The 16,403-nt window shown below is 61.5% G+C and overlaps 1 protein-coding gene across 1 annotated transcript in view; it reads left to right on the top strand.

Moving 5' to 3' along the window:
• The window catches only part of GTF2IRD1 (GTF2I repeat domain containing 1), a 69,481-nt gene that overhangs the window by 11,201 nt on the left and 41,877 nt on the right, over positions 1-16,403 (top strand). Inside the window, exons 8-13 of the mRNA XM_045543156.1 lie at positions 3,473-3,656; positions 8,269-8,294; positions 9,268-9,376; positions 10,211-10,248; positions 10,691-10,771; positions 11,353-11,442. Coding sequence (XP_045399112.1) covers positions 3,473-3,656; positions 8,269-8,294; positions 9,268-9,376; positions 10,211-10,248; positions 10,691-10,771; positions 11,353-11,442 — 528 coding nt within the window. The remainder of the gene's footprint in view (positions 1-3,472; positions 3,657-8,268; positions 8,295-9,267; positions 9,377-10,210; positions 10,249-10,690; positions 10,772-11,352; positions 11,443-16,403) is intronic.

The raw sequence follows: 16,403 nt of genomic DNA on the forward strand, positions 1-16,403 counted from the left end.
GGGGCGGAACTGATGGCAGAGCCCCAGACCTGGACTCGCCGTGGGAAACGGGGCGGGGCGGATCGCCAACGGCGGGGGGGACTGTCCAGAGGGCCCAGAAAAGTCTCTGTTGGCTTCACGTGCTTGCCGGTCCCCACGGCACCTGGCCGCTTCCTGCCCCCTGCCTTGGCCTGTGCCCTACACCTCTGTGGGGCAAACTCCTCATTGTTCTTTGAGACTCAGCTTGGCAGTCACCTCCTCCAGGAAGCCTTGGCGTCCCCAGCCTGGGCCCGGGAGGCCCCCGTGGCCCTGGTGGTTGTCTCTCTGTTACACGTGCACTTGATGTGCCTCACCTGCTCTGTCTGCCTGGGGACCAGGACTGCGCCCAGCCCCTCTCTGTGTCCCCAGCACCCAGGACAGAGCCAGGCCCAGAGCAGATGTCACCCCCCGCATGCTGGGCAGCAGATACCGGTGGCGTAACCGGGGCAGGCGCGGGCTGCTCCAGGCTGGCGAGTCTCAGGCCAGGAGGACGGCCCGGGCACTGGTGGTGGGAAGATGGGGCTGGGCCCGCAGACCTCCAGCTCTGGGCCTCGGGCACCCTGCTGTCCCCCTCGCACCTGTCTTCCTTAATCCCTGGCCGTCCTCGCTCCTTTGCCCGGCCTTCAGCCCAGCCTTCAGTGAGCCCCCACTGTAAACCCCACTCAGTGGTCGGACGCAGTGTGTCCCTTGCCTGGGTGGGTGGCTCTCCGTCCCTGGGGAGAGGACACAGACACCCACACAGTACTCAGGGACCACACAGGTGTGACGTGGCTAATGCCACCTGAGTTGTGCCGACCCTTGCCACAGGGACGTCCTCCGCACAGGGGGCCCTACCCAGAGTTGTGGGGACCATGGCACCGAGGCAGGCAGAGGGACTCGGTGGCCTCGGGAACTCCCTGCACACTGAGGTGGGAAGAGCAAGCCTGTGCCAGGAGTTGGTGGGCTGCCCGGGGGACCTCGAGTCGGCCTCCCTCACCTGGGCACTCTGCCCAAGAGCTGCCTCCCCCCTGCCGCCAGCCTCTTTCTTTCTCCTCCCTCCTGCCCTCTCTCCTCTCATTGGTCTTCCTCCTTCCCTTCCTGCCTTCCCTTCTTTAGTCTTCTCACACATTCCCTGTCCGTTCACTTGCCACTCGGGCATCTCGAGCCCCACCTGTGCCCGGCCCTGTACTGGGGGCAGCTCAGGCTGACTCTGGTCTCAAGGTGCTTCCGCAGTGGCTGAAGGTGTGTGTGCAGCACAGCAGTGAACAGGGACAGTGAGCAGAGTGGTGGGCACAGGTACGCAGGAGCACATGGTGGCTGAGGTCAGGAAGAGAGGAGAGCTCAGGGGAGGTGGTGTCTCAGCAGGCTGCAGGAGTCAGGGCTGGCTTCAGGGAGGAGGTGCCCTTTGGTTTGGACCAGGGGTGGGGACCCCTGGGCACGTGGGCTGGGGGTAAGCGAGACTCCAGAGGCCTTAGCGAGGACTCGGGGGTAGGCTGGGTGCCTTTGATGTGGCCCCCCTGGCCCACTCCCTGTTCCCCTCTGCTCAGTAGCTGGAAGGGCCGTCCGCACCTGCACCCCCTCCTTCCCCGCCCCGGGCAGGTGTGAGCCTGGCAGGCAGTGGCGGGAGGGAGCTGGGGGGGAGCCGGCTCTGTCTGCCTCAGGAAGGTTCCACCGGGCCGGGAGCACAGTGGGAGACCTGGGCGGCCGGCAGTCTTCAGCCTGTGCACACGCTGGGCTTTCCCACATGTCAGCCCTGGGCCAAGTCCAAGGCGTGGTCAAGGCCTTGATCCTCCTCAGGCCAGAGCTCCCTCTGCACACTCCGTATAGCTGCCCCGGGGAGAAGGACGCTCCCCCCGAGAACTGGGTGACTCCGTGGGCGGGGACATGGTTTGGTGGCCGGAGGCGTCCTGCAGACCCTGGGTGAACAGCCTCTGCTCCCGGCCCGTCCTTTCAGCCACCACATCTGGGTGAAGTGGTGGGGCAAGGGGTATAGACAGGAAAGAAGCAGAGACCCCAGCCTTCGGGAAGCCTCAAGGACACTCGCCTGGGAAGATGTTGGGGCCAGTTTGGGGGCTGAGCCCGCAGCCCCAGCAAACCAGACGACAGAGGAGACGGTTCACCTGGACTCGAAGGACGGATCGCTCAAGGGCTGGGGGAAGGGAGGTGGGGAGAAATAGTTTGACAGCTGTTGAGATTTCGAGGGTTTAATTTGACAACAAGCTAAGTGTGACTTCACAGTGGGATCTGGCTGCCAAAGCCACCAACGCAGACTTGGGCCCCATCAACAGAAAACAGTGTCAGCGGCGCCCACTGGAGGGCCAGACAGCTCCGTCCTGCCCTGGCCAGGGCATGGCGGGAGGGGGTCCAGCTCCGGGCTGGCACTTGCAGGAACACAAAGAGAGCGTGAGGAACAGCGAGGAGACGTGGGACCCCTGAGAGAGGACAGTGTGACGGTCACATGGGGAGGCGAGAGTGGACGCCCAGCACTGCTTGTCCCCGAGACCTCCCAGGCCTTGGGGAGAATGGGGACCTGCGACAGTGCCAGCCCGTGTCAAGCATGTAGTAGGTGCTTAGGAAGTGTTTGGTGGGCGAGTGAGTGAAAACGTGCAGCTGGGGTGTGAGTGCATGGCTGACACGGCGCAAGGCCAGACCTAGTGGTCTGGAAGAGCAGCACAAGGGACCAGGTCACCAGCCCAGACTCTGTCCGCTGTGCCGTTGGCAAAGCTGTCGGCTTCTGGCCAGTGTCCTGCTCGTGGCGCTGGTGAGTGAAGGGCGTGCCGAGCCCCTCCCGGGAGGAGAGGACACACCTGCGCACACCTGTGCAGCCGGAGTCGCCCCGCCAAGGGCAGGCCTTGAGCCTGGGCATGTCCCTCCGCCATTCATTCATTCATTCATTCATTCCCCAGCGCTGCAGGGAGCTAGGTACCTGGTTCCATCTAATGGCAGAGCTAGGGCAGTGACAGCCTCGCTCCCGTGGCGCTCTGTCCCAGACAGTGAACACGTAGGTAGAGATGGGTGTGGACGCAACGTCAGGTAGTGATGAGGAGGGGACGACAAAGCCGTTGGGGTGGGAGGGGCAGAGGCTGCTTTAGGCACATGAAGTGCAGTTATGTGACAGGTGGGGAGGGTGGCGTGGGGGTCTCCAGGAGAGATCTGGGCAGATGCCCCGTGATGGGTGTACACCTGGCATGGGGGAGGCAACAGGGGGCCAGAGAGGGGGGCAGAGCAAGCCAAGGGGTCAAGGGGTCAGATGAGGTCAGAGGTGACAGGGTCACATATATAGGACTTCGCTGCACTGAGATGGGACCCCGTGGACATTTTTAAAAAGCCAAGTGACATGATTTGATGTTTAAGCAGGATTCATCTGGTTGCTGCGCGGCCAGAGTGGTGTCGGGGTGGTGGGAGGTGACGGTGGCCGGGGCCCCGCGTGTCCCGCACCCTCCTCTCACGCTCAGCCTTGCCGTTGCCCTTCCAGCGGAAGCCCTGGGCCTGGACCACATGGTCCCTGTGCCCTACAGGAAGATCGCCTGCGACCCAGAGGCTGTGGAAATCGTGGGCATCCCGGACAAGATCCCCTTCAAACGGCCCTGCACTTACGGGGTCCCCAAGCTGAAGCGGATCCTGGAGGAGCGGCACAGCATCCACTTCGTCATTAAGAGGTGTGGGCTCCGCTCGGGGTGCCGGGCGTCTGGGCGGGGCGGGGCCCTGGGAGGGGCGGAATAAAGGGGTCCTCGGACTTAGGGAATGCGACAGGCCTGGGAGAGAATTTCCAGCCGTGTGGCCTCTTCTTTCTGGGCCTCTTGAGGCGCGGGTAGGAAGTCGAGGCACGGTGCCTGCCCCGGTCAGGCACTCGGTGAGTTCCTAAGGAGCCTTTGGGCTTCTTGCTGTCACAGGGGCCACCAGAGCTCAGGCCGGGCTGGGCCAGCCTCTCCCGCTCCCGTCTGCTGGGAGTTTGAGCACCTCTGCTGTCCTCGCAGGCTGCCGGCCCCTCCTGGCGCGTGTGTGGGTGGGAGAGGGCAGAGGAGATGGACTCCAGAGCGGCAGCCCCAGGGCGCCCCCAGGGCACCTGCCACCGCAGCCTGTGCGACCCCAGCCTTGTCCTCCCACCACGCAAGCGCCAGAGTCCCCAGGCAGTGCCCAGACCTCCTGGCACGCTCCCTCCTAAACGTTTAGGGACGCAGGGTGGCCAGAGCCGTGTCATGCAGCCGCCTGCCTCCAGGCAGAACCGCACTGGGCCCTTCCCAGACGCCTGTTCCTGGACACCCCCTGAGGGCACACTCCCAGCGTGTTCCTCACGCACCTGCCTGCTGCCAGGGGACTGAGCAGGGATTGAGGGTGGGGACTGCGCTTTGTTCACTGCAGAATCTGCAGCACCTGGAACAATCCCCGGGCTGTAGTAGGTGCCCAGTACGTATTTGCAGAATGAATGAATGAATGAACAAATGCTTGCTTGTCCAGATTTGGGCTCATGCCTTTGAGAGCTTCTCCGTAGCACTCAGGAAATAAACGGGAACAGCAGAGGGAGAAAAGGCTGGGTCGGGGGAACCAGGGTGGTTGGCGCCTCTGAGAGAAGGTCCCGTGTGTGAGGACACAGCTGGGGGCTGGGAGGGACTGCCGGGAGGAGAGTGTGGCAGAGGAGCTGGCACGTGCCCGCGGCCCAGATGTCCAGGGCTGTGAGCAGGCAGGGGCCAGAGCAGAAGTTGGGGTCGACGCTGAGAGCGCGGCGTTGTCCCGGGGCCGTGGGAAGGACCCCTGCAGGGTTGCTGGAGGCTGGAGCCAGGATCTGGGGGACCCTCTGGCTGCTGGGGCAAGAGTCTAGGGAGACAGGGGCAGAGACTCCCGAGGACCCTGAGACCGTGGCCCAGGCCGGCAGCAACGGGGCTGGGCGGGGCCCGTGTGGTGGGCAGAGGGAGAACGCGGCTGGTTTGGGACATTTCGAGCTGTGATAGGATTTGCTGTGGATCGACCGTGGGGGCTGGTTGGGGAAGCACAGAGACAAGGACCACCCGAGTCTGAGTTTACTGATTGGGGGGTGGGGCGGTGAGTTCTCCTCGGGTGTATTAAATTGGAGACGCTCAGGACACGGAGGCTCAGGGGACAGGTCTGGGTTTGCGAGAAAAATCAGAGGGCTATCACCATGGGCTGGGAAGAGACCACCGGGCTGGGGAGAGAGAGATGTGAGAAGAGGGTCCAGAGAGACCTCCGGGATCCCCACGTTGGAGGTCGGGGCCATGGAGGCCGAGAAGGGGTGGCCGGAGAGGTGGGAGGGAAGCCAAGGGGGGAGACTGTTCCCACGTCAGCTCTGACCGTGTGGGTCTCCCGCTCAGAGCCCTTCTCCGGCCCCCAGGACAACACACGCTCTCGCTACCCTGCCCGCAGCCACCTGCCGGCTTCGGTGCCGCCCTGGCTTCCCCCGCCCCGGATCCCGTGCACCGTTGGGCGGCCGCCCCCGCACGTGAGCTTCCTCCCCTCTGCCTGCAGCGGCCCCTACCCGCCCTCCCACCTGTCTTCCTCTTTCAGGACTTGCTTTCCTCTGCCTCCAGAAGCCCTCCCTTGTCCTCATTTGGAAAGAATGTCACCCTCTGGCGGCAGGTGGCTTCTCCTTCCCCCTTAGTGCACTCCTCACCTGCTCGCATGCGGCAGTGGGACCGCGTCCGAGCCGCCTCTTGTACCCTCACAACGCCTACTGGGGCCTCACCTGATAAATGATTCTGGAGGGGAATTGAAATCCATTGCCCTTCGGTCAGGCAGTGCTTACTTCTGTCTAGCTTAAATCTCTCTTGCTGCTGCCTAAGTCCTTTGCCCTCAGTTGGCTCCTGGCAGGAGGCTAGGGGAGAAGAAAGCGGTAAGGGCCCCCCTGCGTCCCCTCACGTGCCTGAGCGTGGCGTTAGGCCCTCACTGTGGCTGATCTTGAGTTCTCTGCTCTGTGCAACCGTAGCCCTCTTCAGCCTCCACCGGTGTCTGCCACCCACCTGCAGCCCTGCCCTTCACTGGGCTCTGCTGAGGAAGTCACAGAACAGCAGGCACAGTGGCAGTGGGCGGCCACCCGTGGGATGAGCTGAGGACGCATCGAAACACATTCCCGGGTGTGCACGGCCCAGCAGCACCTGAGCAGCAAGTCTGTGGGGCTTCCTGGAGGAGGCAGCTTTGGCGTCAGGCTGGACCAGGCTTGAAGCCACTCACTTGCATCCATGATAACCTTGGACAAGTGGCTTCTCTTCTGAGCCTCGGTTTCCTCATCTGTAAAGACGGACAGTGCTGTCCCCCGACCCCAAAGGTTTTTCAGCATAAAGTGGGGGCATGGCCTGTAACAGCCGGGCGTGTAGCAGGAGCCTCTTCCTTCACCGCACTTCCCGCGTGGTCGGAAGCATAGCTAAGTGGCCCGGGTTCGAATGCTTCCCGTTTCCCAGCTGTGTGTCCTTGAGCAAGTTACTTAACTGCTCTGCGTCTCACTTATATAAAACGGGCCTGATAACTGACCCCGCCCCATAGTGTTGATTGGAGACTAAGTGACTTGGAACAGCGGCTGCTGCGTTCTGAGCCCCCGGTACGTTTTTCTCTGTCGCTCACCCCAGACTCGTCAGTTATGCATCTGAGATCGTCCTGGCAGACGTGGGTCAGGACGGGGCTTACGGTGGAGCCGGGAGCTGGTCTCTGCCCTGGCCCAGTGGCTGCGGGCCGTGCGGGTGGGGGAGGTCGGGGTGCTCTCGGCAAGGCCTGGGGGTCTTGTTACTGGTGGTACGGGCCCTCCCCCCAGCTCATGCTGAAGTCTGGCCTCAAAATCCTCAGGCCCCTGTTCCCACCTGGATCCCTGAGCATCTGAGTTCACCCCTCAGGGGCAGAACTTAAGTGGAGAAAGTATCTGGAGAAGGTTCTAGAACTCGGGACTATGGTTGGAGCCTTGACAGTCAGTGCGTGTCAAGCTTTCTGGTCCAGCAGCCGTGAGGCCGTCTGACCTTCTCCCTGACATCTGCCCCCACCCCCACCTCCACCCTGGGACCGGTGTGAGCCCCTGGTGCTGTCCTGACACCCACCCCCCACCCCCACCCCACCAGGCTGCCTGATACGTAAATAATCCCGCGGGTGATGGAAGCGCAGTGGACGCTGGCAGCCCCGCCGTGGCTGAGGGGGCACTGAGGAAGGGGCCCGAGACCAAGGACGCGGTTTCCCCCAGAAGTGCTCCCTGAGGCTGCTTCTCGGCCTTGTGGGACCCAGATGTGTGGGCCTCCGGGAGTAGCGGGGGTCCAGGCCTCCCAGGATGAGCACGGAAGGCGCACCCAGGCGCGCTGGGCGATCCGGGTTCTGCCCCTGGGACTGACATTTTTGCATCTGTTTGAATTTCAGCCGGGACTCCCTGGGCGTTGCTGGGTATGTGGGCTCGGACACCCCTTCATTGACCGCATGTCACCTCCAGAGCCTGAGTGTTGTCACCAAGGCCTCATCCTCTCGTCCCGCCCCTCCGTGGCACGAGGACTGTGCTGCAGCCCCCAGCCAGCTGCCCGAGACCCCCGACCCAGCGGCACCAGCCGAGTGGAGCTGAGGGTAGAACGGAAAGAGGCCAGCCCTGGAGGCAGGCAGAGCCCGCCCCCACCCCTCGACCACCTTTGCTGCAGCCTCGTCTTCCTGGCCTGGGCCCCCCCGCCTGTCCCCTCTAGTCCGTCCCACGATGGTCTGACCGCGTCACACCCATCAGGGCACCCTGGTGCCCCCAGGTAGAGGCCAGGCCTGAGCACAGCACTGAAGGCCGCGCCTCCCCTGCCCCAGCCTCCGCTGGGCCTCAGCTTGCCCTTCCCTCCTCCACGAAGGGTCTGCCACTCCCTCCTTGGGCCCCCTTGGTGTGAGGGGTCTCCGGGTCACCCTGCATGGCCATTTCCTGTGCCTTTCACTGAGTGAGACACAGAGGGGTTGGGTGAAGGGCCCCTGGGCTGACGAATGAGTCATTCACCGGCAGGCACTGGTGGGGAAAGGGCTTGAGTCGTTCACCTGGGGCCGGAAGAGGCCCCCAGGGTGTGGTGAACAGGCTGGACCCTCCAGGGCCACCTGGGCCTGGCCCCTGCCTTCCTGGCTGTGGGGAAACGGTTTGGGACGTTCTGTTCTGCACCGTGGCGTCTCCTTCCGCGTGCACACCAGCCTGGTGCCCCGGTCTGCAGCTGTAGCTGTGCGTGGCAGACTCAGTGACGGTCACCGACGGGGGCCTGGGGCTGTCTCCCTGACCCCAGCGAGCCCTCGAGCCTGCACACTCTCACACTCGCCTCTCTCTTCTCTCCCCAGGATGTTTGATGAGCGAATTTTCACAGGTATGAAAGTCCGTTCTGAAGCCTCCAAGTTAGTGCCCCAAGAGTCCCTGAGCTGTCTTCACGCTGGACCCAGTTCCCTTGAGTCCCTCCCCTGGGCTGTGGCTTTTGTGTCCTGGGACAGACAAAGCCCTGGCCTTCCAGGTGCCACAGACCCCTGGGACAGCACCTCAAGGCGTGGGAAGCCCTGGACAGGAAATGATAAAGCTAAGGTTTGCTGAGCACTGACACGGGCCAGGTTCTCGTCTAAGCTGTTGCCATATTTTATTGTAATTTAATTTAATTCCTACAGTCCCGTGAAGGCAGCTCTGTTCCTACCCCCCAGTACAAGTGAGGAACGGAAGCCCCTGGGGAGCGGTGGCCCCCGCCTGTGCCCTGGGCATGTGGCTGCAGAGCCTGTGCCGTTACCGGCCGGCAGCGCCTCGGGAGGGAGAGGTGGGCTCCGCCTGGGCAGCAGAGGCAGCACAGATCTTGGGGTGCGAGGGACCTGGGTCCCCGTTCTAATCCTGCTTCCCACCAGCGCTGTGACCTCGGGAAAGGTCTTACGGGCCTCAGTTTCCACATCTGAGCAATGGGAGGATGAGAGTGCCTTCTCTGGGTTCCTGGAGTAATGAAACGAGAGCCTGGCGCACCCTTGGGGGAGACCAGCCCCTTCCGGACGGCTGGTTCAGCCACAGCGGTGGCTTGAGGGCAGCACGGCCACCTCTGGCCACAGCCTCTCCTTCCTCCTGCCCTTGTCCTCCCAGATCCCTGGCCTCCGCTGCCCCTGGGGCCGCTGTTCCTTCTTCCTGGAGAGCCATCTCCCCGGGACCCTTCCGGGCTGTTGTCTGGGCATGGAGCCCGCGAGGAGAGGCAAAGCCAGAGCCCACCCCCAGGCAGCCCCCACGAGCGTCACATGGAGGCCCCTGCCCGGGTGCCCCACAGGCAAGAGGAGGCCAGAGGGCCTTCGTCCTGACCTCGCTGACTCTCCCCGCAGGGAACAAGTTTACCAAAGACCCCACGAAGCTGGAGCCAGCCAGCCCGCCGGACGACACCTCTGCGGAGGTGTCTCGGGCTACCATCCTCGACCTGGCCGGGAATGCGCGGTGAGGCCCTGCCCCGCTCCCAGCCCTCAGCCACCCCCACTCCGGGCTGGGGCCGTGTTCCTGCAGGGGGGGACAGGGCCTAGGGTGGCTCCCAACACCCTCGCAGGCACACGGGGCATCACACGCAGACACGCATGCACCCTACTGCGGGCTGGGAGACTCCAAAGGGAGGGGAAGGAGGATTGAGATGCCGCCTACTTCTTCCACCCGGACGACTCTCACTCATCCCCCAGGATCTGGCTGATGTCCCTCTCTCAGAAGCCACTAAATGCCACACTGGGTCAGACGCCTGCCCTGGTGCCCACCAGGCCCTGCCCCCAGCACACGGCCTGCTCACCACCCACCAGTGCACCCCACCCAGGCTCTGAGCTCCCGGGGCCAGGGATGGGCCATTTATCCCAGACTGCCCGAGACCAGCCCCGGCTCCCCCTGCAGTGCTCTGGGAGACAGGGAGGGAACTGACCAAATCGTTGGTCCCAGGGGCCCTGCCCACCTTCACTCCCCAGCCCCTCTCCAGACTGCCTCACCCCTTCGCGGCTGGCAGCCCCTGCAGCTCCCATCCCTGCGCTGAGCACCTGCCAAACCCACTGCGCCGAGCCTGGGCCTCGCAGCTCGCAGCCGGTCGGGAGGGTGGACGCCCAGAGGCTTCACCCCAGGCAGCCCTGGGAACGGCGGGCCCTGAAGACAGGGCACTGGGGGGCCAGGGGTGATGTGCCAGGGGTGTGTCTGAATTGGCGGCTGCTGTGGGCCCCTGGCCGCCTGCCGGGGCAAAGCTGGGGCAGGACAGCCCTGGACAGGGCCGATGCCGTGTCATTTCGTGGCTTCCCTTCACAGGTCAGACAAGGGCAGCATCTCTGAAGACTGTGGGCCAGGTGAGGAGGAGCAGGACCCGCTGTGTGTCGTGGGGCCGCAGGGCCGGGAGGGTGGCCCCCAGCCCGGCCCGCAGCCGTGGGGAGGAGACCAGCTCTGACCGGGAGCCTGAGTACTGGAGTCTCCTCTGGCCACCCCTGTCCCCAGGCCTCACACCGCCAAGGCGCAGAGCATGCTGGGGGCCACGGAGGGGCAGGGAGGGTGGGGGGTGGCACCCCAGGTCCCGGCATCAGCACGGTCTCTCCTCCGCGGGTCTGCCACTAGGGCGCCTGGCCTGAGCGCCCAGCCGGCCTCCATTCCTGGTCTGGGCAGGAGCCAGGGCTGACATGACTCTTCCTGGGGGCTCACTAACAAGTTACAGACACAAGAATGTTCTGGAATGACTCGCCCTGCCCGGCCACACTCGTGCTAGACCTGACCGGATCCCTTGTTTCCTCCTCGCAGGAACCTCCGGGGAGCTGGGCGGGCTGAGGCCGATCAAAATCGAGCCAGAGGACCTGGACATCATTCAGGTCACTGTCCCAGGTGAGGGGCAGGCGCTGGAGGGCCGACCCGCCCCGGGGATCGAGTGGCTCGAGGAGCAGGGCTCCTGGGCCCGCGGGAACAGGGCCGTCCAGTCAGCCCCACAAGGGCCTGTCCCGGCCGGGAAGGGGTCTCCAGGCCGTGATTCTCGGGGCGGTTCCCAGAGCGATGAGGGTGGCGAGTGCTTTGTTCCGGCTATGCCTTCCCTCTGCGTTGGGAATTGGGGCTCTCAGCTCTCACCTTCCAGAAGCTTCCCCCAACCTTAACCTCTCTGTCTCCTGGGGTTTGCAAGTCTGGAGAGGAGAGAAAAAGGCATTGCAGGGAGAACTGTGAGTTTCACTCCAGACTCGGACCCCAACCGCAGCTCCCTTGCCAAGCCTCACTTTCCCCCCTGGGGGTGGTACTCGGCGTCTGGAAGCTCAACACGGGGTGACTTCCGGGAGCCCACAGGGCTCCGTGCCCACCCTCCCAGTGCACCAGCTCGTGGCTTCCTTAAGGATCCTGCTCTGTGGGGGTCCCCCGGGGACTGTGACGGGGGTGGGACAGGCAGGAGATGCCCTTGTCATTTGGAGTTTTGTCTCTAGACCCTTCGCCAACCTCTGAGGAGATGACGGACTCCATGCCCGGGCACCTGCCCTCGGAGGATTCTGGTTATGGGATGGAGATGCTGACTGGTAAGAAGTGGCCAGCGGCTGGCGGTGCTGGGGACCCACCTCCCTGGGGAGCATCAGGGAGGGGTGGGCCGGGAAGCCCCCAGGCTTTTCTCGGTGCCGACCACCTCTCATAGGGGAAACCTAGGACATGCCCGACTCCCCTGCCCAGGCCGGGCTCCTTCCAGAAAACTCGAAGGCTCGATTTATAACTAGTTACTACAGCTTCCCCAGGAGCTGCCTGTTTGTGTTAATTTGTTCATTTATTCAACAACTATTTATGGAGCACCGACTGTGTACCAGGTCCTGTGTAAGGTGCTGGGGACAAAGCCATGAACCAAACCAACAAAGGTCTCTGCCCTCGTGGGGCTGACGTCCCCATGTGGAGAGACAGGCAATAAGCAAATATTAATAAATACGATAGACAGTCAGATGGTGGCAAGTACTGTGGGGGACACAAAGCCAGGAGGGGAAGCGTTGGGGGCATGGGGTGGGTGGTTAGGATTAGGGTGGCAGAGGACCTCACTGAGAAAGTGACATTAGAGCAAAGCCTTGAAGGAGGGCCATGTGGATATCAGGAAGGAGCTTTCCAGAGGGAGTGGCAAGTGCAAAGGCCCTGAGGTCACCTGTGCCCAACATGTCCAAGGAGAAGCAAGGAGACTTGAGTAGCTGGAGCAGGGGGAGGGAGTGGAAGGGGAGGTCAGAGAGGTGGTGGAGTGGATCATTTAGGACAAGGACATCAAAGAAAGACTGGGGCCTTGACTGCGGAGATGGGGACCTGCTAGGGCTAACGTGGGACACTTTAGCAGGGTTTACTCTGGCCTTGGGGATGTGAGTGGACAGCAGAGAAGTGGGGACAGACAGAGAAACAGACTCTTGCGCTAATCTAGGGGAGAGGATTGGGTTCTATATATTTTGGGGTTTTTTTTGTTTTTTAACTTTGGAAATGTTCAAAAACACAAAATTGAAAAGACTAGTTTAATACATGTCACGTACCCAACTCCCAACTCCAACAATTATCAACAGGCGTTATTATGGATAATAAAAGGAGTTATCGGTATTTAAAGTTTTTAAAAAGTGCATCATCGTAAAGAAAAGTACTATGTAAATGGTAGTACAGAAGGTTCTCGAATGTGGCAGAGGGTGAGGGTAGAACTCAAGTGAACAGGAGTTTGGAAAGGTCTGTAACGGAGATGGAGCCAGGCCCAGACTGACTCCTGGTGCTGGTCTCCCTTGTGCGCGAGGTCCTGCTCGGCTCGTGGGGCGGGGAGGGCGTGAGGGCGGCGCTCGGAAGCAAGTAGGCAGCATGGAAATGAGCAGTGAGCGCAGAGTCCTCCAGGACGTGGTATTTGGTGGAATGAAGCAGGCACAGAAGGACACGACAGTATAGCATTTGTCTGAGTCTGGAAACACCAACGGTATCGTGTGGCGCTAGAGATGCGCATGCGTGGGGTATACAGATAAACACGCACAGTGGCTTCTCCTGCGGAGGGAGGGAAAGGAAGAAAACAGGAACTCAACAAAGCAGACTCCAACTTCATGATGTTTTGTGCAAAAAATCAGGTACAAATGTGGCAAAATGCCAACGTGCATCCCTTCTGGGTGATGGGTATGTGGATGTTTGTTATAATATTCTATATTTCTCCTCTACCAAAAATAAACAAATGACCAGAAAAATACATACGAAGATTTCCTGCAAGCCCAGGCGGGTGGTGCCCTGTTCATTGGTGACAGAGTCAAGGCAGAACATCTCTGTGCCTCGTTTGCCTTCATTGTCTCCATCAGGGAGAATGTTCTAGAGACGGGAGCGAGGAGGACACGGGCGCCCAAGTTCGGTAGGAGAGATGAAGGGTCTGCAGGGAAGATGTGCAGGCTCATGCTGCGGATGAGTTTGGATCTCCCGAGTCATGGTTGAGTCTCGGGCTACCTAAAAATGATACCTAAAAGCCACCGTCCGTGGCACTTGAGAAGTCAAGGCAGACGGAAGATGAGCCGACAGTGGACACCAGACTGCGGGATGAGGGTTGACGCCAGTCACAAGCAGTAGACTGTGTGGGTCAGTCTCGGGCGCGGTTCTAGAGCAGATTTCAGTGAGCAGTTGGAAGGGACCCAGTTTGGGGTCATTTATCAGGAGTGAACTGACTCTCAGGGCAAGCGTTGGAGAAGCCGGGCTGCAGAAGGTGTCCCGCGGTGTCCTGGAGGGCTGGGTCCCTCCTCGGACAGTGATCGGTTTGTTGGATAAAGGTGTGGAAGGCAGCGAGGCCATGGAGTTTGCGGAAGCCCCAGGAAGGAGCGAGCAGTCCCCCCCACGATGATGTCCCCGCGGCCTGGGCTGGAATCCACAACAGAAAGACACTATTCAGGGACACATGTGTCAGCTTGTGTTCCCTGTACAGTGTGTGGGATGTTTGTCAGGGGCTGCCTGTGAGAGCAACACCCGTGTGAGGGCAGGGCCTGAGGGAGTCGCAGAGCCACGAGGCAGCCCCAGCGACAGCCTCCTCCAACCCCGTGGGGGCTCTGGGGCCTGAACGGAGGCCCCTTAGCGCTGTTCCAAGTTGAGCTGGGGTTTCCTAGCCAGGGTGTGACCTTGGCCAGGGCGGTTGTCTGCAGCACAGGCCGTCCTTGAAGGAGCGACTGCTGGGGGCTGTCCGTGGACCACACCCCCTGATGCTGGGCGGCAGGTTCCTCCTTGCACAGGCATCCGGGTGATGCAGCCCAGCATCGGCCACCACAGGAACGGATGAGTAGCCAAAAAAGGGAGACCTCGAGGAAACACAGCTGTGGAGAAGCGAGGGTGGGAGAGAGGCCACCTCTCGCACCTTCCGACTGGACGGGGATTCTGCTGAGCACGCTGAGATGTGTCCTCACGGTGCTGGTAAGATTGCACAACTGGCAAGTTACGTTTTAAGGCAGTTTGTCAGCTTGAAGAGCCGTAAAAATGAAACACCCCTTGGTGGCTCCAGGAATCCAGTCATAGGAAATTGTCTGAGGTAGGGACAGCGTTTCCTGCACAAAGGTGTTTGTGTCAGTGTTAATGATGGCGGTGACAAATTAGAAAGAGCCTGTCCGACTATTGAGAGACCGTCAACAGTGTCCTCCTGGTGGGCTTTACACAGCCGTTAAACACAGGCACCAAAAGATGTAAGCGATGTTACGTGGGCGCTTAGGACGTGATGTTAAGGAAAAGATGAAAAATTGACTGTATTCTACTTACAACTCTCTTGCACACACAATCACTGGGGGAAACAGGATATACCAAAGCCGTAGCTGTGTTGGGTAAAATGATTTGTCTTTTTCAGTTCCTAAATCAATTATGATTGCACTTTTAACACTTTCGTAAAGAAGAAAAAGTATTATTTGTCCAGGCACAAGCTGGGCGTGACTTGACAGCAGGCTGTGGTGGAACCTTCTGGAGAGTTTAGGTGGCCACAGGCTCAGGGTGAGCTGGCAGTGTGGCCTGGTGGCTGAGGAGTTGCCTGGTGCCTGGCTGCGTTCACAGTGATGTCTGAGAGCGCCGTGGGGGTCTCCAACGCAGCACGGGAGGCCACAGGCTGTGTGACCCTGGGGGGCCATGGGGCCCACTCATGAACACGGTGCCCTTTCTCTTGGAAAGGCTCCCCCCCCCACCTTGGTTTGACAGAGCAGCAAGGCTGCTCAGCAAGGCTAATCCACCTCCCCAAAGTCACACAGCATCGAGCTAGAACTCAGGTTCTCGGATTCTCCATACGGGGCTCCTTCTACAGCCCCCCCACTCGAAACGGATGAATTATGAAAATTCTGCGATTTTCAGGACCACTGTGGATGGGAGGGTTTTGTGTGTGTGCTTTTTCTGTTTTCGCATGCACGATGGAAACAGTTCCGTGACACCGAGCTGTGTGACACGCAGGGAAACGCTCCCGCGGTGCCCTCCTCAGGCAAGTGCTTGGGGGCAGCCGGTCCAGCCCTCCAGGCCTGGGCGGGGAGCCAGGCAGGGTCCCCACATTTAGAATTTGGGCCCCCACAGCGCACAGGTCGTCTCCCGCTGCCTTTGGAGAGACCCCCAGGAGTGGACTTGGCAGGCGTCCGTGTCAGGGACCCGGTGACAAGGCTGGCCAGAGGCCCCTCCTTAGATGGACCCATGGACACCTGAGGGGCCCCTGCAGGTGGCTGGTCTGATCGCCCCTGCCTAGCTCTGCCTACGTGCTTGCTGCCGCCTGGGGAGGCTCCTCTGCTCACACGGCAGCTCAGAGTGGGGGCAGACCCCTGGCCAGGCATCCCCTCTGCTGTCCCACACGGGCCACCAGTGTGACATGTGGGCAGCTTCCTTCACCACGGGACATACAGCTACCTGTGACTGCTCATCGAGTACCCTGGCCCGGGCGACCCCCCTGCCGGCCTGCCTGGGCCTTCCGTCCCCACCATGCTCCCCTCTCCCTCTCTGCCCCGTCTGTCTAGAAATGGCAGAAATAGTTTGTTTAGGGTCCCTGAGAAGCTGACCCCGAGACAAGGCTCTGGGTGCATTCACTTATTTGGGAGATCCCAGGGAACACCAGCTGGGCATGGAGGTGGGCCTGGGACCGCGGGGGGCGTCATCAGGCCAGTCACCCCCGTGGGCAGCTGAGCCGGCCGAGGAACCATCAGCCCGTGTGGGTTGGGCACCGCAGGGTGAACGTGGGCGAGGAGGGAGCTGCCATCCCCCGTCTCTGGCTGAGAGCCGTGTCCAGGGTGCCCACTCTGCAACTGCGCGGCTCGAGGGTTCTGCTCCCACAGCCAGAACAAAGCCTCCAGGCAGGGCCACGTGGCACAGCGTCTGCGGCCTGGGATGTGCCCGTTTTCCCAGGAAAGTGGTGGCCTGACGCTCAGGGCTGGGCTTCGCTTTGTGCTGGCACCAAGCACAGACGAAGCCTTCCAGCACCTTCCAGCTCGCTCTGGGCTGAGCCTCAGGCATCAGTCTTGCGTTCCAGCCCTGGGCTCACCTTCCCTCCTCCATCCTGAGCAGGCCCCTT

The sequence above is a fragment of the Lemur catta genome, chromosome 2 (genome assembly GCF_020740605.2).
Source record: "Lemur catta isolate mLemCat1 chromosome 2, mLemCat1.pri, whole genome shotgun sequence".
Classification (NCBI taxonomy): Eukaryota; Metazoa; Chordata; class Mammalia; order Primates; family Lemuridae; genus Lemur; species Lemur catta.